Raw genomic sequence first — 24,548 nt, forward strand, 5'->3', positions numbered from 1 at the left:
AAAAAAATGTACAAAATGATGTAAAAATAAACTGTTAAAAAAAAATAAAACCTAGCACCAAAAGCATGTAGTCAGTGGAGGAGAAACATCATGTAAAATTAATAGTCATCTTATTCGTAGAAAATTCTTGTATTTTTTACAGCTTACATTTTAAAGAAACCTAATCGCAATCTTCTCAAATTTGATGTCTATCCTAATATTTTTAATGAAATAACCAGTGAAGTTGTGAAAAAATGGAAACTTTTCTAATCTGTTAAAAATAATTTTTATACCCTTGTCAGAGGGAAGATTAAATTATCGTTTTATTCTCCTTATACAAAATGTGACAAAATTACAGTATAAAGAAATGTTCAAAGACAATTAGGCCCTCCCAAAAAAGTGTACTGGGTAGTTAATCAAGCTATTTTGTGACTTTTTAAAAAAGATTTATTTATTTATGCATACAGAACTAGGGTACAGGCCAGAGGTGCAGGGGCAGTGAGAGGATTCACCAGAGACAGTGGGGAGCAGAAAAAGCCAACTGACAAAGTACACTGTTGAGGGGAGCAGCAGGCGAGACAGGAGAGGTCTGCTGGGCCATGGGGGTCACCTGTGGGGTAGGGATCGAACTCATGTTGAAGTGGCTTTAGCTTCTTAGTACTGTGCTTTAAACTGCTATGCCACCAGCAAGGGCCCTGTTTTGTGACTTTTAATGCTTTTGTAATGTGTGAGCCAGGTAGTATGAGTAGTCATAACCTGAATGTTTGCTAACCTTTTCCCTCCATTTGAGTGTGCTGTACAATGTAAAGGATTCCCAGTGATTTGTTGCATATGTATGTATGCACTTAGAACAGATGGCTTTCATCTTATGGTCATGCACTAACTCTGTCAGCTTGAATTTCCTGCAGTGAGTTGAAAGATGAGTTGAAATCTTATGTATTTTAAATATAAACTAAATTTTCTTCATATAATGCATGGCTTTTTTTTTTTAAGATTTGTTTATTTATGCATAGTAGAACTGGAGTAAAGGCCAGACATGTGGGGGTGAGAGGATTCACCAGAGACAGAGTAGGGAGCAGAACAGGCAGAGTGACTAAATACACTGCTGTAGGGTGCAGTGGGTGGGCCAGGAAAGGTCTGCCATGCCATGTGGGTCATCTCCCTGGCTGGGAATCAATCTCATGCTGCAGTGCCTGCGGATAGCTTAACAGTATTTCTCTTTAACCCTTTGCACAACCAGGAAGGGTCTGGCTTTATGTTTTTTTCAGAATAACATTGCCACTTACCTACTTGTACATACTCATATAGGTTGGCCTTGGTTTGTACATTTTCCATATGCAAGACTTTCTGCTGAAGCAGTACTGTGCAAAGCCAGGACTACTAGCATCTATATATGGGTATATGTACATCTGTGTATGTATTTAGTTTTTGATTTTGAATGTAATTATTTTTCAGATATTTGAAAATGGTAAAAACACTGGAGAGATCTCTGTTTGTATCAGCAAGAAAGATTTGGGGTCAAATAATCCAACTCAAACTGGAGCTATGATGGAAAGAGTGAGTTGACTATGTCTAATTGTCTTCCAAGTTCCTTCTAGTTAATTTAGACAATTACATCTTTGAAGTTCCAAGAAGATCAGTCACTTGCTGAATCTGTAATGGTTGCTAATTTTTAGCTTGATTTCTAAATACTTTAGGCTCTAAGCTTTAGTATAATTTCTGGCCTCTTATTAGCATTTTAATCATAATTATGCTTCTTCATTTGGAGATCTGTCTACTCTGGACTCTGGGATTTCCCTTTTGTTTACTCGTATGATGTTATATTTAGTGGAGGGTATGTTCTGGGTATACAGTATTTTTACTACTTCACTAACCTGCAGTCTTGGTCTTCTGTGTTCCTTGGGAGCGAGTCCAGACAGTTGATCTTAGGCACTCTACTTTTGCCTACTTTGTAGGCATTTGGGAACATGCAAAAACAGCATGTTCAGGTTCTTTACTTTGGGCCTTTGTCTTACATAAAAGGACACTGAGACCCCATTGTTTACAAATTGGGGTTATGCACCTGAGTATACACCGGTAGTAGGGGCCCTGTTGCTTGCCCTTTGTTTAGAGAATTGCTCCTCCCCCCCCCCCCTCAGTTCAGTATCCTCAGACTTATCTTTCTGGTATCCACTGCCTGTGCAGTCAGTCCCAACAGTTGCACGGAATTAGGACACTCCTCCCACTGTTAGTTGGGTCCCAGAGAAATGGAAATGCTGCCTTGATTGATTAGGGAAAGAAGGAGCCAGAGCCTTGACTGGTTTCTTGACCACTTACTATACAAGTCACTGTGATATAAGAGCCTCCCTAGAATTCACCCATCTTTCCTCTTTTCACAGTTGAGTGATTCACTCTATTGTTCATTTTAAAATTGAAGATGACATTTATATTATTATATGTGAAGATAATGTTCTATAGAAAGTTTTTGTGTTGGCTTATTACACACTAAAATTGATGTGTGCATTGCTAATAAATGCAAATAAATTTGGGGGAAAATCTTGCTTTAGGGGAATGATAAAACTCTTTGGGAGAGTACTGTGACACCAAGCATGATCGTTCCCTTGGTGCACGCTTGTCTCAATCACTAGCCTAAGATGTTCACACTCTTCTCAGGTCCCTGAACAAATCCTTATCTTATAAAGGCCTGGTGATGATAGCTTTAAAGATAAATGGGTGAAAATTATCACAATTTTTGGTCACCATAACCCAGCCCTAACCAATGACCTAGAGATGAAAGGCACTGAGGCCTTTACCTCCTGTAGTCTGTCGAATGCTTATCTTTGAACACCTAAAATGCAGTCTGTCACCAAGTTGAGAAAATAGAGATTACAATGCAACTTCTGTGAAAGTGAATTTGGTTAAGCGGTCAGGTGTTCACATCCCTTCTGTACCACACACCCCTGTTTTTTGTGTACACATTTCTGTCCTGCTTCTAGCCTTAAATCCCTCATCTCTTTCCCCTATACAAAAAGGTGATGGCTGTAAAACAAAATCACTGTGATTTTTAAAATGATCAACATTACATGTCTTCTGAAATAATAGCAAAGCTACAAAAAAATAAGTTGAAGGCCTGAGCCCACACAGAAATAAATGTAGGGCTTTGTGAACACAATCTACATTTTCAAAATATGTTTGTGGTTCCAGTGATAAAACAAAATGCAGGTTTTTACTATTCTAACAGCTTTACCTAAGGAGAACCATCAGTGTTTGTAATCAGTAATCAATTAGGTATGCTGAGTGAGAAGCATTAACTTTAATGAAATGAAAAATGTGACTTTTCAGCCCTTCTGAGGCTAAAAATCTGGTAATGTAGAGCTGATGAAGCAAGGTAGATCTGATTAGGTTGGAGTACAGTTATCTATAATCAGAGCAAAGCATAGCTTTTTTAAAATGGTTAAAAAATACCTTACTTGGTCAAAAGTTTATAGCTGATTGGTAGGGAAACCCTAGAAAAATAACAGGATTGGGTTTTTCTCATCTTTCCTCTTGGAGCTCCAGCATTTAGCACTTTTCAATAACTTCAGTGGCAAATAATAGAAGGAGAAAAAGAAAAAAAAAAAAAGCAAGCAGCCTGAAAATCAGATAGGTAAGAAAAGGCTACAACTATATCTGCATCCCTGCCGAGATTACAAAGGAACAAGAAATTAAGAGACAAGTGAACTGACAAGGGGGGGAAATAAAGGAAGCCTGTTAGAAAAACTGGGGAAGAACAGAGTGATGGAGAGAGCAGGCAAGAAAGAGCAGAAGCCTAAACACTCAAAGGTGATAGATAATGCTGAAAAAATATCTTAAAATGTTATATGCAACATAGTTGAAGTTAGCTTTACTTTCAATTTGAAAAATGCCTAAAATTAGATATGTCTTGATAATTTAGAGACTACATGTTGGAAGTGAATACTGGTAGTGCTACTATTTCAAATATTAAAATATTTGAAATATCATTTCATACATTGAAATATTTGAAATATCATTTCATACTTTACACTTCAATTATGTCTTATTCACAACTTGATAACATTCATTATTGAGAGTGCTTGCAAGCTTTTATAGGGCTCTTAATTAAATTACGCTCAGGAAGAGTTCTTCTAAGTGAACCGATGTAAGCTGAAAGTCATTTATTTTTGCAATCCTGTAAGTGGTCGATTACTCTACCATTGGTGATCTGAGATTATTTGGGGGTGGGGAGATTGCTCACTGTAAAACGTGAATGTGCTCTGGAAAGACCTTACCCTAAGATGTGTAGTTCAGACTAGAAAGGTGTAACCCTTATCAAAAAGAACTGTTCCTGTGTGTAGAAAAGCTAAATGCTCTTTCTGTAAGACTGTCACATCTGCTTTCAGTCCCTGAGCCAAAGGGTCAGAGCTCAATCACAAGCCTGTGGCACCCCCTGCTGGTTAAAAGCCCATGCTCATTTTGTTACTTTACACTGAGCTAAACATTGCCGTCATTTCACACTTCTTTTAACATTCTATATGAATTTAATTATCATTTGTTTGGACTTCATTTGTTATAGAGTAGAGACATTTTTTTACAGATGTTCACACTTTAGGTTATTTTTTCTTCTTCCTCCTCTTTTTTCCACCTCCAGTTACTTCTCAAGATTCTTCAAAAGCTTCACGGTTCTTCCATCAACCCATCAGGCCTCAATATTTCTTCAGTCCGGCTTTATGATGAGCATGGTCAAGAAATTAAGAATCCACTTTTGCTGAAGAATGAGCAAAAAATTTGGGTCTCTTACGGTAAAGCATACAGGTAGGAGCCAGGTGCTATTTCTCTGTTCTGAATCTTCTGAGGGACAAGTTAATTTAAAAGGAGAGTTGAGAAGCCAAGTAATACGTTTTATGGAAAAAATTATTTTTAATTCAAACAAAAATTTCAGGTTTTTTTTTTTTTTTTTGGTGTATGTAAGGCAGTATTGTTTGTGGGATATGACATCTCTCTCTCTCTCTCTCTTTTCTGACTTTCTGTCTTAATGCCTTGTCATAGTTCTTGAAGTCTGCCTGTCAGCACAGCAAGTGGGATTTGTTCATGTCTGAGTAGTCACCTTAATGATAGCAGATGGAAACGCTACAGGGGGCCCAAGCCCATCACACTGTCATTGTCGCACACTGCCCTGACCTGCTTCCACTCCTCTATTTTTTGTCCCTTTTTAAAGGAGAAATGGATGGTAATTGAAAAGGATCTTAAGCAAGATTTATGAAGCTGTAGACAACATGATTCCCTACTATCTCTCTATGTTTTCACAAATAAAGTCTTAACCTTTTAAGCACCAATGACAGCACAGCTAAAGATAAATTGGTAAAGCTTGTAAGCCCTCTCCTATCAAAGTTATATTCCTCAAAAGTGCCTCACATTATCCCACAATAATTACTGGTTATTGCTGAGCATTGTGTAAATTTTAGTGGATTGGTAAATACCTGCATAAAAATTATCTGCATTTCTGAGAAAAGAAAAAGGTTGCAGTCTATAAGCACTGATGAACTAACTGGACTGTTGTGTGGACTGTCTTGGAAATGTATGCATGTTTTGACAGGACACATCCAGATGAACTCCGAACCTGCTTGTCAGGAAACAAACATGCTTTTCTGTGTACTTTTAATTTTTTTAAGGCTCCATATCTTTAGGACAGAAGAGGGGGAAATAGCTTTGCTTATAGAATATAATTGATCATATATTTATTATGAAAATAACAGAACTAAGAGATGGATTTACTGTATTTTCTGAGTCAAAATTTCAAATATTGAAACAGATCCACTCAGAACTCCGTGAAGGTTTGGGAAGAAGTTGGTAGGTTAAGTTGCAGGTGGCATATTATAAAATCTTATGTTGTCCCAATAAAGTTAGAGTATTTAATAATTTATGCTGTGCAGTTTATAGAATTAAAAATTTCTGTAAGGAATGATGCTTTTTCAATAGCAGATTTTCAAATGTAATTTAATTACATTGTGAGAATTGTTTTGCAATGATAAAAGCAGTGATGAATTGTAAAGCGGCAAGATTTCTCAAATAATTTATCAAGCTCTTCCAATGACAAGGAAGGCTAGAATAAAATGTTTGTCATTGTTATTTCTTCTTGATATCTTTGTTAAAGTGAAAATGTCTGACTAATTTTGATGTTTTTAATGATGTTTGCTACAACATAGTATTTTAATAAGATAAAATACTTATTCTTGGTTAATTGGGTCACATTCATGGAATAACTAGTAAAATGCTAAATATTTGGAATTTTCTAAAATCAGCTAAGGATTGTAAATAGAGTTTCAGAGGTGTATATATTTGTTGCATTTCTTTGCTATTTTAATATGTTAATCTTTTTTTTTTTTTTTTTGCTAGGTTTGAGTCTAGTATAAAAAACACCAGAGAAAAAATACAGCATTTTTCTACTACTGGAAATTCTAAAATTTATGTGAAAAGTTATTTCCTTCTTTTAAAATACATTGAGAAAATGTACAATACATACTAAAATAATGCTTATTTTCAGAGAGCAACTCTAATGTGCAAAATTATGTTGCTATGGGACGTCACGCTACTCATTTTCAAAAGATGATTTTGCCACTGTGTGCTTCTATTTTGAAACCTTTTAATTATTTTCCCTCAATTTTTACTTTGAAAAAATACAATCTACAGAAAACTTGAAAGAACAGAGCAGTGAAGACCCAGATTCACTAATTTAAAGAGCTAACTACTCTCTTATTTTTCCCTCTTTTAAAATTAATTTAAAAAATTAATTCCAGAAAACCACTGAGGCTTTTTCCATAAATGTTTTGGTCATGTAATTTAAGAATAGGTTGTTCTGTGTCACCACATTCTAATATTCTAACACAGTAAACAGTGACTTCATATCATTTACTATCACCCTACCTAAAATGTGCTTTATAATCCAGTCTCCAAAAGAGTTTCATGTTATATTTAGTTATTCCTTTTAATCTAGAATATCCCCCTCACCTTTTGTTCTGTTTTTTCTTATATTGATTTGTTTTAATTCAGGCACTTTTCTTACAGAATGGTTCACATTTCTGAATTCGTATGAGTCTTTTTCTCATTATTATACTCAGTTTAAATGTTTTTGACAATAACACTACATTATTGGTTGAGTCCTATAGTTCTAAAGTTAAATATAATAAAATCTTTGCTACCATTTCTGGAAAAAAGGCTCATATTTGATAGTATTGTCATAACTTTTATTTTCCATTTGATTGTTATTCTCAAATAATAAAATTACCCATTAACAATATATTCCATGAAATTAACCTAGGTCAAATCAGAGCAATATTTAGTGAACTTCCAAAAAATTGTTTGCAATCAAATATTAAAGATTCATTTATCAACCTGCAAATATTATTGTGGTGTATTAACATTCATTTGCAGTTACAAATGAAAAAAATGAACACTATATGAATAACAGTTGTTCTCAACTAAATACTTTGCTTTTGTTATGGAAATTTTTTCTCTTAATTATACATGCTGCAACTATTTTGAACATATTAAATTATCCAAATAAATTAAATGTGCATTTCACATGTCAGCACAGGATACCGACATGTTATGTCTTTTATTAGATATGATATATTTGTAACATTTATTTGTGCTCACATTTCAGTGTTTGTATATATTTTACAATAGCTTTCATTCTTTCATTTTTTTCCATTTTCCAGATCTCCACTAAACCCCATTTTGGGTTTGACCTTTGACCAAGTGACTGCATTTGCCAGACATGGTATTACAATTGCATATAAAACCTTCTTGGATCCTAATGCTGTTCTACTACCTGGATGTGACAAGTAAATTAACATGTACTTGGTTAAAGTAGTCTACATCATCTAATTCAGGATTTCCCAGAGCAAGAGATTGAAACATTAGAAGATGTCCTTTGAATCATATTAGATAAGCTTTTTTTTTTCATTTTGTTGACTTGTTTCATGATGTATTGAGCTAATTCCTAAAAAACTTAAAAAATAGTTTAAAAAAAATGCTGCATTGAGCAAACCAGTGCATGCTTTGCAGATTGCAAAATTTCTGTGCAATTTTGTCTGAAATATAAAAACTGTTTTAGGGATCTTTCATAATTAATAATTTTATATGAAATCATTAATACTTTAAATAATGTGGTTTTTGTCTAAGTATCTAAACATTTTATTTGAGTATAATAAATTAAAAACAAAAGCAATATGCTATAAGTTTGGTAGTTTAGTGAAAAGAATAATACTAGTTTGAGGACTGGGCCTGTAGCTTTGTTTTTGTTCAGGATGGTCCATGTGCATATGGGTGTCAGTTTCTTATCTGTAGAAATGAAATCTGCAATTACTAAGTGTTGACCGTAGGCCAAGCACAGTTCTAAATGACTTAGGTAAGAATTTAGTATCTCCAAAAAATTATTTTAATTCCATTATTTCTCTTTATCCTATTATTACTCCATTTTACAGAGACAAAAAAATGAGGCAAAAAATCAAAGTAGCAGTCACACAAGGGGAATGTTATCAAGCCAGTTGCTTATTATCCAGATTGTTTTTCCGCCCCCCCCCCATAATGTATATATTTTAAACTAGGCAGCATTCAGTCACAATATTATGTGTGATAGCTGTATAGGTTCAGTTTTTCAGATTATGTTACCACACCCACCACCAAAGTGCTCATAATCCTCCACTATTGACCATTAGGTCCATTCCCTCCCTCCCCTTTATCCATCACCCTCACTCTCTCCTTCTGGTGGTGTTAACTTTACAGGATTGGTTTTGGTTTTAGTTCTGTCTCTTACTTTATTTTCGACATATCAGCAAAATTATCGTCTCTTTGTCTTACTCCTTCTGACTTATTTCACTCAGCTCAATCCCTTCCAGTTCCATGCATGGTGTTACAACAGATTGTTTTCCTTAAGAATTGGTTGTATGACCACTCTCCAGCACTGTCCAATAGATCTTTCTATGATGATGAGAACATACTTTGTGGCTGTTGAGCAATAGTTTAGTCTGCTATGTGAAAGTTTGAATTCTGCCATTTCATTTTTACAAAAGCTCTACACTAGTATCTCTTTTCACTAACCAAAGGAAATCCTAAGAGGATTTTTTTTCTTTTATGACAAAAAGTAAAATAGCTCTCAGTTTGCTTTGCAGTATTTTCAGAGCTAGCACTCTCTGAGCAGCAAGGGTGGCATTGCCAAGCCTTCCCTGACAACCATTTTATACTGTTGGTCTATTTATCATATCATTTCTGTTTTGACCAGAAATAAGCATTATTTTATGTATTTATGTGTTGTTGGCATGATTTGATAGTTTGTTTTGGAGTCTGGGAAGGTTCAATTTTTTTTTCCATATAAATTAATGGTAATTGCTTCTTTGTTTTTTGCTATTTTGACTTATGATAGGTTACACCAGATCATTCACTTTTGGATAGTGGGAAACAGATCTTTAACTTTTAACACATCACAACGTTCCTAAATATATGTGTGGATGGCTGAAGTTTATAGAGCACAAACCCAAATAGCATAAACTGTCTGATGAGGTCACTCAGTCCAGATAGTGTCAACCTGTTGCTACAAAGGCAAATTCTATGGCTTTCCTTCGTAGCAATTTAAACAACATGTCTGTCCCCTAAGGACTGTACTTTCCAGGCAAGATGTGAGTCTACTTTATCTTTTTCTCTTTTTCTTTAGAAATAGAAAATAACTCATCTGCAATGTTATTATAGACATTTTTATTTATGAAAAGATTTATTTCATGTGCAATAATCTCTCCCCAAGTTGTAAACTTTGTCTAGACTATTCCCTTTTAATTATTATCTAGCAGCTTATATTTGTAAATTAATATTTTTATGTATTTTTTAAAAAATTTACTCCCCTGCATGTAATGAATGTTGTTCAGTTAAATGGATTCAAAATAGATCTAGGTCCCAAAGTATAACAATATGAAACTGTCCTTATCAAATACAGAGTAACTTTAAAGATAATTTACTTAAATTTGGAATAAATTGAATTTTCTTTCTATGTACTAAAGAGGGCCATTAATTTAAACCTTAATAATCATATATATATATATATATATATATCAGCGTATTAATAAAAAGTACTATTAGTCCCAATAGTGGTTTCTATTGAATAACATGCCATAGGTATTTCCTAAAATATCTATGTTGCACCAATTCCTTTTGTTTAGGTTAAAAATTGACTCACTTTTAAAATTAGTGACTTGACAGCACTATGAATGAAACCCAATCTCTCCAGTTTGTGTTTTGCTCGTTTATCTATGACGCTGTGCTGCTTCTTAATATTCTCTAAAAAGGTCAAATGTATGTGCTTCATACAAACATCATAAGTATAAAAACATCCTCTATAATTTATAAGCCAATGTTTTTAAAATATAAATTCAGTTTTAAAGATGATCTTCACTATGAGTGATGCTGTTAAATTAAAATTCATGTTTTGTTTGTCTATTCTATTAATAATTAGACAGGAAAGCTCCTGGTAAATAATTACAAAGTGAAATTTTAAAGTTGCCTTTCCAAATTTTGGGAGCCAGGCACTTTACAAATTTCTGTAAAGAGTTTACAAGCTGGGCCTTCCTAATGGCACAAATGGTTAAAGTGCAGCACTATGAAGCTATCTGGCAGCCACTGCAACATGAGTTCCATCCCCAACCAGGCAGGTGACCCACATGGCACAACAGACCTCTCCTGTCTCACCCTCTGCTCCCCTTAGTAGTGTATTTCAGTAGATCCACCTGTTCTGTTCCCCCACTGTATCTCTGGTGAATCCTCTTAACTCCTGCACCTCTGGCCTCTACTCCAGATTTTATATGCACAAATACATCTTTAAAAAAAAAAAGATTACAAGCTATGTTTTGGTTTTCCTTTTGCTATAAGAATGTAAGATGTACACATTATTATGCAAACTAAAGAGTATATAAATATTTTATTCTAATAAAAACAATTAAATTTCATTTTTCTTAGTTGGGAAGTTTGTGAGGGATTTCCAGTTAATTTCAGCTGTATCAGTCAGCAAATACCTGATCAATTTGAAAAGGTGGACTTGGATAACCATTTCTTACAGAACAAGGTCAGTATCGTTTGTTGAATTTAATATGGTGTATTTTATGTATTGGACACTCATTCCATATATACTCACTAAGTGGGTAGTTATGAAAAATTTTGAAAGTTATAAATTATTTTACTAATATTTAGAAGTTTTTTTTTAACTTCCTATTAATTAAGCTCCTTAAAACTGACCCACCAGATAGCATTCCCACTTGAAAGAAATTCTTCTTGAATTATATTAATTCTTACTGATTGGTATATTTTTCTTTTAACAAGTTGTTTTATTAACTCAGAGTTGTTTACAAAAGTCTTTAAATTCACCACTATTTCTTTGTACTTTAGGATCTGATCTACTTGCTCCATTCTTCAATGTATCTAAGGAACCTTAATTCTTAGAAAACCCAACTCATGACAGTCCAATCCAGAAGGTCTATTAATTTGTTCTTTCCAGTAAAGAATTTTTTCCTCCAGTTTATCTATGGAAGATATGTTAAACTTATATCTGAAGAAATGATAATTCCTTTGTTTTTCTTAGAAAAATTATTCATTTCAATTGCATAAGTTTTTAGTTTTTGAGTGTTTGACATAGGAACCAACAAGCACCCTGAGATGTAGAGCTGCCCAAAGGAAGTGAGGCATCTGTTAACTGATCTGGGGCCTTTATTTTCAAAAGTCAGTGTAAAAGACACATGGTCCCAACCTGGGCCATGCCGCCTTTCGTTCTATGACATAAAAATTTATACTGACATTGAGCAAGGAGCATATGAATCTAAATAGTATAGCTGTAAAAATTGAATAAATACATATTTTTTATTTTTGTCTGTTTTTGAGCAAATTTAGAAAATATTTAGTTGAATGGTACACTAAGATTTAATGTTTTTTAAATTTTATATTCATTTGACTTAAGGTTAATTTACTAAAGTTCAGACCTCAACAGAGTTCCTTTGTAGTTTAGTTATTTTTTTTTCCTATAACATTATTTTCTTGCTCAAAAATCTCTCATGATGGTTGTTGCCTACTGAAGCTCCAAATCCTCATCTCTACGATTCTCCCCTGATCTTCCCCTTCTCTTAATTTACCTTTCCAGTCTCTTCCCCTTGATCTTCTTTGTGTTCTAATCTACAGTCAGGGTTGATAAATTGTATCCCATACATGCTTTATTCTTTGGCATATTTGTCCCATGGCATGTGTTGTTCAGTGCCTATAAGCTCTGCTTCTAAATGTTTTTTTCAGCTTCTTTTTCTATGAAGCTTTCTAAGATCCTCCAGAGAGAATTATTTTCAAATTATTCTGTATTCTCAGAACTCATTTCATCTGTTGAAAATTGTGCTCAGTTTGTGTTTCGGTATAGGCATTTGCTTTTGTGTTTTCTCCCCCACTAAATTGAGAATTCTTGGGCTATAGACATTATGTCTTAATCATCTCTGAATTTCTGAGTCCTAGATTAAGGCCTTCAAAGTAGGACAGCTACACAGTACATTTTTGTTATTGATTTTTAAAAGTTAGCTAAAACCTATCTTTTAAGGCTCACTATTCTCTGTGTATTTTAGGTTGTTCATTTGTGACTTTCTGAGAACACTATATGTTTCTGTTATTTGCACATGGGTTTTGCTCATATAGTCCCTCTGCCTGGAATAAACCTTCCTTATCACTGACCCCGACCTTCTCTGTAATGTTTGTGTCATCTCCTAGCACAATGCCTGGAATATAGTGAGCATTTAATACATTGTTTTAGATCCTGCTCATCAATCTAGGTTTGTCTGATTGTGTCTGCTCCATGAAATCTGTCTTTACCCCCATCCAGTCAGATGTGATGTTCCTGGCCTTGAGACCTCCCTTGTATACATTTTGTGCCATTTATAATATTAAAATCCTCTTAAATGCTTTGCATAATTTGTAGTCAATCACCAATCAGTTCACATTAGGGTAGTAAGGGAGAATGATAGGGTCTAATGAGAATGTTGGCTTCAGATCATAAAAGGTTATAAGTCAATGTTAGGGGTTGTCCTATAAAAAGCAAGGTGCCATATTCATGCATAGGCAAGATCTCATTAGATCCTTGTCTTAGGAAGATAACTTAGGATGCCCTTGGCTTTTCAAAATAATATTTGTTCCAAACTTTCTTTGAATCGCTCAATTATAGGCACACCATAAAACCACACAGCTAGACTATGATCTCCTAAGGATATTGATCCCTAAATTGATGAAGTATTTCTAATATCCTACTAGTTGCTAATATATAATAGAAACTCAGGATGTGATTACTGAAGAAAGAGGGAATTACAGATGAAAGTTGGGATAATTCTATAATAAAGAAGAGGTAACCTAAGAGGAAAACCAAGGTGAAGATAAGTAATTCATGATAGTAAGCAAGCTTATAAAATATAATTTTGTCACAAAAGCAAATATTATAATAACTCCAGGTGTCCAAAATAAAGTCAGAGATTTAATGCTCTGTCATGACAATGCCCACATTTCAGTGGGAACTCTGTGACAAATATGTAACTGAAATTAAGTCATTGTATCACTTAGAAAGTTATCATTTTTAAATAAAATTTTGATTTCCTACTACTGAGGAATAAAATCACTTTTAAATTTAATCCTTGTAATATGAGAATGCATTTGCTTTTTGGAGAATTAATATTGCTTAGGAAACAAAAGAGAATAGGAGAAACTGTTCTCATAAAAACAAAACAAAACAAAACTATCCCTGTCTCATCATTTAGCAATTATATTTAAAACAAGTAACTAGAACATAAATTGAGGCCCTCATCTTAGCTTTCTTACCAGATTGGAAATTCCTTGGGTTAATAGGACATGGTGATTAGACTTGTCTCTTTTGCAATATCTAGATGCTTAGAGCTAGCTAGATGGAATTGAATTCACATTTAACTCGTTCAAGAGAGACTAGGTCAAACTTGAGAAAAAATGTCTATCAAAGCATTTTTAGGGTACAGTAACCCAAGACAACTTCTCTCTTTGATTGCATTCCAAAGTAGCACTTTAAAAGATGAATATATTTTCTAATATTGAAAAATGAAAGAACTTTACTCCACTGTGACTGTTGAATGGTTTTAGTGACTTTATGAAAGTCAGAAAACACTCTTCTTAAGTAAAGTTTGTACACTATTGTATTTTTTAAAAAAGAAATTGGTTTTAAATAAAATTTTAATCTAACCAACATAGTAGTATAAGTAAGAAGATTTGATAAACTGGCTAGTAAAGAAAACCTTTCAAAGGAAAATGGTCCTTTCTTAGCTATGAAACCTTTGAAATCCTTTCAGAAAATTGTCTAATTATATATAGAGAGATGATCAGTACATTGGAAATAGTAATTTAAAAACCTGAAAGAAGAACTTTTAAAGGGAGATTCACCAGAGGTGATAGATCTCTATAGGGAATTTTATTGTGGACTCTTGATGCTCATTGTGGTAAAGAAGACGCTAAGAGGATTACAGCCAAGGTACAGAAAAGTGGGGCAAAAGCCGATATTCTTGATGCATAAGTTTTAAAATTGGCTTGAGATAGAAATACCAGTGCCCAGCCCCTGACTGTTCTTTTAAATCTCTTATTGACAAGTAAAACCTTTCCTACAGTTGAAAAGTTGGAACATATAATCCCTATTAGTATGTGAGAGACAGGTATAACCCTGACAATTATAACCTGTTGCTCTTTTATCCATTTCCAAAAAAAAAAAAGGTTTTGAATTTATTACAAATTGACAAGTTCGTGACTATCACTTTCAACACTGCTCTATTGTTATTTCGATTGAAAACATTTTTAGATGGTTTCCTTTTAAAAGTGTCTCTCTTTAAAGGTAATAAAATGTTTCCATTCATTTAAACTTCATAGTAGCTGTTACAAAAGAAAAAAATCACAAAAATAATTGCTTCAGTTATGCCTGGTTATGGGAAAGTACAGCAGAAAAAATGAACTTCAGTGTATGGCAGTCTTATGTTTTGCAAACATGAAATGGGATTATATTTTGATGTTAGTCTTTTGTTATAATCAGACATCAGTGGCACATTGGTGACAACTTTTGGTATGGAAACTGTCAGAATAGTACCAATTTAGGACTTTAGAATTTTGGCAAATTTTTGTAAATTTACAGTCATGGATGCTGGCATGATATTGGGAAGAGGCAAGTAGTCTTTACTTTCTTTGAAAGTTGTTTAGGATATTTTCTACAAATCATTATACTGGGGAAACGACATTTTTAAGTTTTAATTGGATTGTCTTGCCTTAGAGTAGTACTTTAAGTAAAATTTCAAGTTCCATCCTCATGTTTAGAATGATAATCAGAACTTTTTTTAAAGACCACATAACTAGATGTTAGATGGCTTGTTTGGTTATATAATTATGTATTCACTGATATTTTCTGTTTACATTGTTTCTAGTTCTTGGTCTTAAATGTGAGTAGGTGGATTAGTTGTAGATTTAGAAAATGCATGCTGTAAGAGTGAATTAGGGATATAATGAAATATTTTATAATATTAACATTTGTGATATAAAAGTTTTATATCTTTTTTTACTTGACCTTAAATTTACTATGAAAAGTGAAATCTTCTCCAATGTATTGATAGCAAAAGTAAGTCATTTTATTAGAAAAAAAGATCTGTGAAATCCCCTTTAAGACAAATTTCTTGGTATATCTTGCTCTTCAGCTGGTTTACAAGAAAAGACGATATTGGCCCAGCAATGGTGACAGCCTATTCACTTTTATTGGGATTTGGGAAAATAAAGTTAAACAAGAAGTTTCAACTGACCTAGCATATTGTAAACATCATTTAAATCATAGTTAGCTTCTATATTAGCAAAGTCAGAATAAGTTATAGGGGCCATTTAAAAGGAGGTAGAGGTGAAAGCATTCAAAAGAATAATAGATCTATCTATCTATCTATTGATTCTTAACAAGATTTAAAGGGATTTTAGTGACATGCATAATGGTATGTATTTAGAGACTGTTGTCAACACAAATACTTTTATACATACACCTTTGCATGTATACACACAAGTACACACACGTACATGCACACTCACAGAGTGCTTTTCTGAATTCCAATTTTTATAGTTTTTTTTTAATCTCCCCCACCTTCATAAAGCTAAATTATCAGATTAGATTAAAAAGTAAAAAAGGTGAAGTCATTAAGAGAAATGTAATGGCTATTGTCAGTTTTAAGTGTAGCAGGACCCCAGACTTGGCAGAATCAATTTTTTTTTTTAATAACATGAAATGAAGCTAAGTTAGTGGGCCTGGCTGTGTCTGTTCTATATAGAATCACTTGGGAACTGTCCAGCAAAATATCTCTTGAAAAACAGCATGGTATTAATACTGGGTGCCAACCCAAGACAGACACAAAGGACCCCTTCGCTCTTCACCAATAAGCCAACTGTTAAAAGATTAAACCATGTTGTGGAGATAACAAGAATTTAGGCGCTGGCAGCAGGTGCTGTACAAAGAAGCAGTTGGCAGTGCTGTTCTTCTGTCTGACTAATTCCAGTCAAAACAATCTTCTTCCCAGTTGCAGAGGAGAGTTTTGAGTGTGATGGCAACTTGGAGTTAGGAGGTTGAGTAAGAGTGCTGCTTTAAATGCTGAATCCTGTGGTGGATGGATTAGTAGAATATAGTTTATCATTGTTCAGGCACTGTGGGGGTATTCTCCTCCAGAATTGGGCCACGGGGAATACACAAAGAGCTGTAAGGCAAATCTGCTTATGTAGTAGCATTGCTGTATTTCTTAAATTCTTTGCTCACATATAGGAATCATAAGACACTTCTTCTGTTGAGAAGTGATTATCACTATACAATAATAATTTTAACAGTTTTATTAGATACACCTTTTATTCTTGCCCGGTCACTTTTAGAAGGCATTAGGTTTTAAGTTTTTATTTAACTTTTGTATTTAAAAAAATCATTTACTACTTAACAAATATGAGTATTAACAGCGTAGAATATTAGAAAGTAATTTGAATCATTATTGAGATAATGCCAGTTGTTGAGGTTAAAGTGGCATATACCCATTATCTAAACAAATCAATTTTGCTATTTAAAAACATATCATGCTTACACAGGGGAAATAATCATAAGAGGTGGAGTAGTTTATTGAATATGAAATGGTAGAATTCCTTCAGGTGACATGAATGCTTATTAATTTGACAGTGAAGCCTAGGTAAGAAACTCCTAAAAGGTTCACAATATATTTAACATATTTAATGTGGTTACAAACACAGGAGACAGGGAAGTAGTGTCTCTCCAGTTGGTCCACTACCATTCATGCCCACATGTATCGTTGAAATCTCAGCAAATATCTCTTTATTCTTAAGAAATTGTACAGACATCCAACTGTTTTCCCTGCCTTTGATCTCTCCATTCTCAATCCATTACATCTATCTTTGTCTGGTCAACCTTACTAAAATCTGCTGTAATCCAGTCCTTCCTGCTTGAGAGCTTTCAGTGGCTACCCACTGGCATCTAAGTCCATAGCCTCACACTGGACACCTTCAGTTTGGTCAAATTTACCTTTTGAGCCTACCAACAAATCTTAAGATATATTGATTCTGCTTCCTTACCTTTTTAATCTTCATTATTCTTGTGAAAATTCAAAATCCTTCAAGGCTTGGTTCAGGTTGCTTAACAGAAGTGTGGCTGCCATTCTTCACACCTAGAGCACTATTATATCATTCATATGAATGATTGAATTTGTATGTGTCATTTCCTCTACTATTGTACATTTTTTTTCTAGAGCAGGAAAAATATTTAGTGATATCATTTGCCATTAATTTAGGCAAAGGTCTCTGACACTTCAGTTTCAAAAAAGATCTCAATCTGAAACATAATGTTCTAGGATCACTTATTTTGGGTAAGAGTGTTGAGGAAAGTTAACTGTCAGATTAAAGTTAAAAATTTATACTTTTTCTCATGGTTTAGGTAGATCCCAATGTTGTTCTTCTTGCAACTGTTTCCATCAGAAAGCAGAATTCCATAAGCAGCAAGGTGCACAGCAAGACTCAGATAGCGTCTTCATCCAGTGTGTGGCTTATCACAAAGGTATCCAACAATGTCTGCTCTCTAAGTAACTTCTTTGCTGGTGTTCCATGCTTCTCCAGCTCTTATGTACACAAGTATGCAGTGAGAGCATATAAATTGTTGACTATTATTAATATTGTTTTTCTCCTGTTGGTTTGTCTAATGCTGAGGATATCTGTAGATCTCACATGAGAATTCAGCGCACAATGACATGTGCTCATTAGTTCATATTCCATAGCCTGACTTCAAAACTTGTGCCTTTTGACTGCTCTATTTTTTTTTTTAAAGATTTATTTATTTATTCATACAGAACTGGGGTACAGGCCAGAGGCTCAGGGGCGGTGAGAGGCTTCACCAGAGATAGAGTGGGGAGCAGAACAGGCGGATTGACGAAGTACACTGCTGAGGGGAGCAGCGGGCGGGTCAGGAGAGGTCTGGCTCGCCATGTGGTCTCCTCCGGGGCAGGCGGGAATCGAACTCATGCGGAAGTGGCTTCAGATTCTCAGTGCTGTGCTTTAACCCGCTGCGCCACCAGGGAGGGCCAAGACTGCTCTATTTTTGACCAATTTATGAATATGATGGAAGTGTTCCAGTCTTATCTCTATCATTGAATAGCTATGTGATGATAGATATATCACTCACTTTGTCTGAATTTCCACTTTCTCATCTGAAAAGAGGTGCACCTATATCTTATATTCTATAACTACACAATTTCTGGTCCTAGAACTTCATGATATCAGAAAGCCTATGCTTATTAAATTTTTTTCTCAAAAATATTCTAAGTGCTTACTGATACAAAGATGGGTTTTGGATTTTGTGTGATCTTGAATAAGTTACTTAGCTGTCTGGAACCACTGTTTCCTTATGTACAAAGTGAATTTAGTCAATCTGCCTTGCACAGTTGCTGTGGAGATTTGGTGGGAAAGCATGTGTGAGTATAGGCAGAGTATCCGGTATGCAGAAAGAGTTTAGTAAAGTGATTCTTTTTCTTCACCCAAGCAGTTCCATGTCAAATAAGGACTGTATTTACTGCTTTTTAAGACCAAACAACAAAACTTACCTAAGTCATTATGTATTTATTTTCCATATAGCAAAAGCAAGAGCAATAAATGTTACATTCTAAAAAGAAGGCAATTAAAAACATAGACTGAAAATTCTCTTCCATTTTTCAAAAGAAACCTTATTACCTGTTAAGATAGGGAATCTTGCATTCCATACATCATCAGTATGTGCAAATAACTTCCTTGGTGATTATCGCTTATTTAAAATGTGTTTCTTCACTGTGTAAGCAATTGCTGAGTGGCTATTTAAGTAAGATTCTCAATCAGTGTCCTTAAAGGACAATGCTGGCATTTAAAACAAAAGCAGTCCACAAACCACCTTAAAATGTTTAACCCATGGTATTTAGACTCAGAGTAAAAACTTTCAATTGGTACGAAGGTTAAGGATTTGTTTCAGTCTTTTCAGTTCACTGCACTTTTTTTCTGTGCATATTTCAAGTATGCTCTGTAGTTATAACTATAACAAGTGACACGTGATGGACCCTAAATCGCTGCACTGTGAAATATGCACAGAAAAAAAAGGACAAATGAAGATATCAAGGTCTGTTTTATTTTGCGCTGAACTGTAAAATGCCACCCTTGTTGGACAGAAGATCACTGATTCTGAGCAGGGCTCACTGACTGCTAAGTTGTGGGTAGTGTTTCACTTTCAGCAACTGTTAATATCCAGGGTTATCCAGGCATAATGACCTCACTATTTGTGACACATTGTTGAATTTTCTGGTTCTTTTAACTTATTTAGACCTTTCTCTCCTCTCTCTATTCATTGGAAGACTGGAATGATCCTGAGCAGAGCGATAACTCAGGGCTGCCTAGCTATTGGTCATCCAATCAGAGTCAAGGCCACTGAGGGAACATCACTAGAAGGATATAAGTTAATGCTACAGAAAAGGTAATGCTTATGAGCTATTTAACTCAAAACAATAATGATACTTTCAAGATTTCTAAGCAGTCAAGTCATGTCGCTTCCTGGCTTGGGCGGGATTTTCATTAGGCATTTAAATTTGTGTTCATAATATCAGTAGTAATTTTCCAGACCTAAAATAAGCTTGAAATTGTATGCCACTTAGCTTAGGAGCATTCCTTAGATATTTTTAAAAGTGAAATATTGGCCTTCAACATGTACTGATGTTGTACAAAAGCTGCTGCTTTACTCTATAATTATCAGAACTCATTTCCTTATATCCATTTTGATTGCTAATTAAAAATTTTAATGTTCTGTGCATGTTCCTAACATTTTTTCCATCTTCTTAATATTACATTTTGGACTGTGAAAATGAGAGCAAAAATTACTGGCTTGTGAGGCACTAAAAGTTTTGTTTTTGTTTCTGATTTAGGAAATGATACTAAAATTTAAAAAACACCCTCCTTAATAAAAAGAAAAATTTAAGTTAAATACCCTGAAACCAGACAATTTTTTAAAAAAAATTGTAAAGAGGAGGAAATTTGATTTATATCCAGTAGTGTAGAAATGTTATATCTTCGAAGCTTTGTTTTTCTTCTCTTTTGTCTTCTGATTTCATTTTAAGTTTACAAAAACAAGTCTATTGTATGTTAGGACTTAGAAAGCTGTCTAGCATGATAGGTAGTAAGGAGGAACTAGGTAAAAAACAAAATAACCTAGTCACAAAACAGAATGGGAATTTTCTCTAATATAGAAAGCATATTGTCTAATAGGTATTAGAATATCTCATAGTAATTTATAGTAAACTACAGAGTCAGATTCCCAAGTGTAAATCCTGGCTGTATCTCTTACACTACAAAAAAATGGAAAATATGAAAAGACTCATCACATTTCTCATGAAAACTACAATGCATAAGATGAAAAGTATGTTTAATGTGAGTTATGGGAGATTAGACATTATAGAAGAGAACATTCATGAATTTGAAGTGCTAGTAAATGGAATATATTCACCATGAAAGAAAGAAAAAATATTGAAAACAACTGAACAGATAGCATTAATGACATGTGAGAAAAAGTTGAAATTTTTATAGCTCTTCCCCCCCATACCCATCCTTCCTCTGACCCCACTTCTCCTCCCCACCCCAGTCTCTTCAAATAGTCAAATATCAGTACTTCTAGTCCTGAAAGGAAAAAGCAGGGAATAGGAAAATATTGGAAATAATGGTATCTGAAAATTTTCCAAATTCTGTGAAAACTATATCTTACACATCTCAAGAAGTTACAAAAATTCTAGGTGCCATACATAAAGAAATTCAGCTAATGACATACGTAATACAACTGTCTAAAAGTAATGACAAAGTCTAAATTGTATACAAAGAGAAAAGACATGTTAGATACAAAAGAAACTAAGATAAAACTGACTATAGATTCTTGTTGGCAATAATACAAGCTAGATGGCAGTAGAAAATACCTGTTCAAATACTAAAAAAACTCTGTCAGTAAAGAAATCCTTTCCCAAAGAAAATATATTTCAAATAGTAAGACAAAATAAAAACTTTCAGATAATCACAAATTGAAAGAATATGTTATCAGCAGACTTAATAGTAATGTTAATAATAAAATTACTTCTGGCAGAAAAAAATGATAACATAAAAATGAAGCACACTGGAAATAGTAACTACTTAGGTGGCATAAATTTCTTATTTCCTGTTAGTCTCTTTAAAGATAATTTATTATTTAAAACAAAAGAATATGTTTTGGTGATAATAACATGTAGAAGTAAAATGTTGGAATGCAATAGCACAAATGCCAATTAGGGAGAAATAGAAGAAAGATTTTTTTTAACATTTATTTACTTATGCATACAAAAGCTGGTGTACAGGTCAGAGATGCAGGGGGTGAGAGGATTTGCCAGAGACAGAGTGGGGAGCAGAACAGACCAATCTACTGAGAATACACTGCTGCAGGGAGCAGTGGGCAGGCAAGACAGAAGAGGTTTGCTGCACCATGTGGGTCACTTCCCTTGCCTGGGATCGAATTTGTGCTGCAGTGGCAGCAGAGAACTTCATGGTACTGTGACTAAATCCTTTGTGCCACCAGGGAGGCCCAGATTTCAGCTTTTATTTGGACAAAAGTTGCTAGAGTATTAAGAGCAACTCAAACAATAAATACCCTCATGTGACAGGAACTGCTTCAGATACAATATTTCCCTCTCTCTCTAAGACGTATAAGGTGAATTTAACAAAAGCTGTTAGTCAAGACATAGCCTTTTATATACTAAAAATAATAGCATTAACACTTACATTAGTAACCTGACAACTTGCAAAGATTTTTGTAAATATATCATGCCCCATTAGTTCAGTTATGTCTCATTTGTTTTTACTCATCTTATTTAATACAGCAAGTGCTTCACATATTTGTCTTTTAAATATTTTTTCTGTGATGTGTATCTGACCATAAGCAGGTGAAAGACAAATGAATGATGTCATTACAAGCAATCTGAAAGTCACAAAAAATTACAAAAATCATAAACCTCAAAATCAAAGATTTTTCTTTGTATAGGATATAACTGTTAGGATCTGTATAAGATGCATAGGATCTTGTCTATAGTGTTAAGTTCATGAATTAACTAAAACAAAAACAGACACAGAGACTCCTCATAAGCACATGCATGCACACATCCATACATATAGGTTAGATTATGAAGTTTAAAAACTGGGACCTATAGATTTTTTTTTTTGTTCTGTACATTATTATAATTTTTGAGTCAGCTGTGAACCTTTAAAAGTAGGGTGATTTCACACACATTGCTGACTTTTTTTGAAAAAAAAAAACATCAAAATAATGGCTAGCACTAACCCTTCATTCTTTTTTTTTTTTTTTAAGATATATTTTTTATGAATGAAAGAACTAGGGTACAGACCAGAGGTGTAGAGGTTGAGAAGATTCACTAGAGACAGAGAGGGGAGCAGAACAGTCAGACCAAGTGAAATACACTCCTGAGGGGAGCAGTGGGCAGGTCAGAAGAGGTCTACCACACCATTTGGGTCACCTCCTGGGCAGGGATGGAACTTGTGGTGCAGTGGCCATGGATAGCTTCATAGTACTTCACCTTAACCCATTGCACCACCAGGGAGGGCCCTGGCCCGTCATTCTTTTGTGATACTGATCACACAGGATCTCATTTCCCCTTTGAATGAAACATTTATCTTTCATATTGCTCTATTTCCGCCTTTTCCAATGGCAGTCCTCACACCAGCTCTAGGCTGCTTCATTCATTTTTTTTTTTTTTAAAGATTTATTTATTTATTCATACAGAACTGGGGTACAGGCTAGAGATGCGGAGGGTGAGAGGCTTCACCAGAGACAGAGTGGGGAGCAGAACAGGAGGATCGACGAAGTACACTGCTGAGGGGAGCAGTGGGCGGGTCAGGAGAGGTCTGCCGCGCCATGTGGTCACCTCCGGGGCAGGCGGGAATCGAACTCATGTGGAAGTGGCTTTAGCTTCTCAGTGCTGTGCTTTAACCCGCTGCGCCACCAGGGAGGGCCCTGCTTCATTCATTTTTAATACCAGTCTTCCTTACTATCTTGCTTATTTCAATGAAAATCTTTCAGTTAAGGTTTTTTGCCTCTACCTTTTTTGTACGTAGGCTTTGTTGGAAATGGTGTGATAAAGCAGATTACAACAATACTGCTTTAAGGATATCATTAAATACAGCCAACAAATGTAGCTGTTCAATGGTTAGTACAACAAACCAATGTCATGGTAATCATGACATTGAAAATTATCTCCTTGATCAGTCTTAAAGTTTAGGAAGCTAAGCATTAGATTCAAGCACAGTAACGGACTTTTAATAAGTACATGACATAGAAAGGACTACTTGACAGGCATTGAACTTTTAAGTATATTCACACATTTAGGTAATAGAAATATCATTACCAAACAGAAAATTGTCCATGTGTGTGATTTCATTAAAATGTGGATTGATGAATAAATCTCCTCTTCTATATTCTAACTATATTAACAATGGAAGTAAAAGTCTTTCCTATGTGGACCCTAGTCTCAGTGCTGTAACACTGGAAGAAGACACCAGAGTCATTTGAGACTGTTAAGGAGAATATATTTCTAATTGTGAAACTTGATGTGGGACTTCCTTATAGTCAATTTAAAAGAATGAGCAGTAGTCTCTGATATTTATCCACACAGAACTGTGACCTTGGACTGCTCTTTGCTCCTACTCTCTAGTAAATAGAATATTTCAAATGTGTGTATGTGTCTGGACATACACATATACATGTATATTTTGCAATTTACCCACAGGAGTTCTGTCATGCATGAGCATGCTCAGTGGTGTTACAAGGAGCAAGTTTCCAGGCTAGATAGCTTTCAGTTTCCTCCTCTGCAAAATGGAATTACTGGATAATCCTGAAAGTCATATGCTTTGGAGAAAGGACTATAAACAGCATCCACTCCAATCCCCTCGTTAATCGTCATGAAAGTAATGATGGTGAT

At 34.5% G+C, this 24,548-nt stretch overlaps 1 protein-coding gene across 1 annotated transcript in view; it reads left to right on the plus strand.

Annotated features, from left to right (window-relative positions):
- DCDC1 (doublecortin domain containing 1) overlaps positions 1–19,981 on the plus strand; it is a 161,582-nt gene extending 141,601 nt beyond the window's left edge. Inside the window, exons 10-15 of the mRNA XM_012725188.1 lie at positions 1,435–1,536; positions 4,607–4,770; positions 7,674–7,799; positions 10,960–11,065; positions 17,972–18,091; positions 19,874–19,981. Coding sequence (XP_012580642.1) covers positions 1,435–1,536; positions 4,607–4,770; positions 7,674–7,799; positions 10,960–11,065; positions 17,972–18,091; positions 19,874–19,981 — 726 coding nt within the window. The remainder of the gene's footprint in view (positions 1–1,434; positions 1,537–4,606; positions 4,771–7,673; positions 7,800–10,959; positions 11,066–17,971; positions 18,092–19,873) is intronic.
- The last annotated feature ends 4,567 nt before the right edge of the window (positions 19,982–24,548 follow it).

Source organism: Condylura cristata, unplaced genomic scaffold, assembly GCF_000260355.1.
Source record: "Condylura cristata isolate star-nosed mole 26May11 unplaced genomic scaffold, ConCri1.0 scaffold00015, whole genome shotgun sequence".
Taxonomy (NCBI): domain Eukaryota; kingdom Metazoa; phylum Chordata; class Mammalia; order Eulipotyphla; family Talpidae; genus Condylura; species Condylura cristata.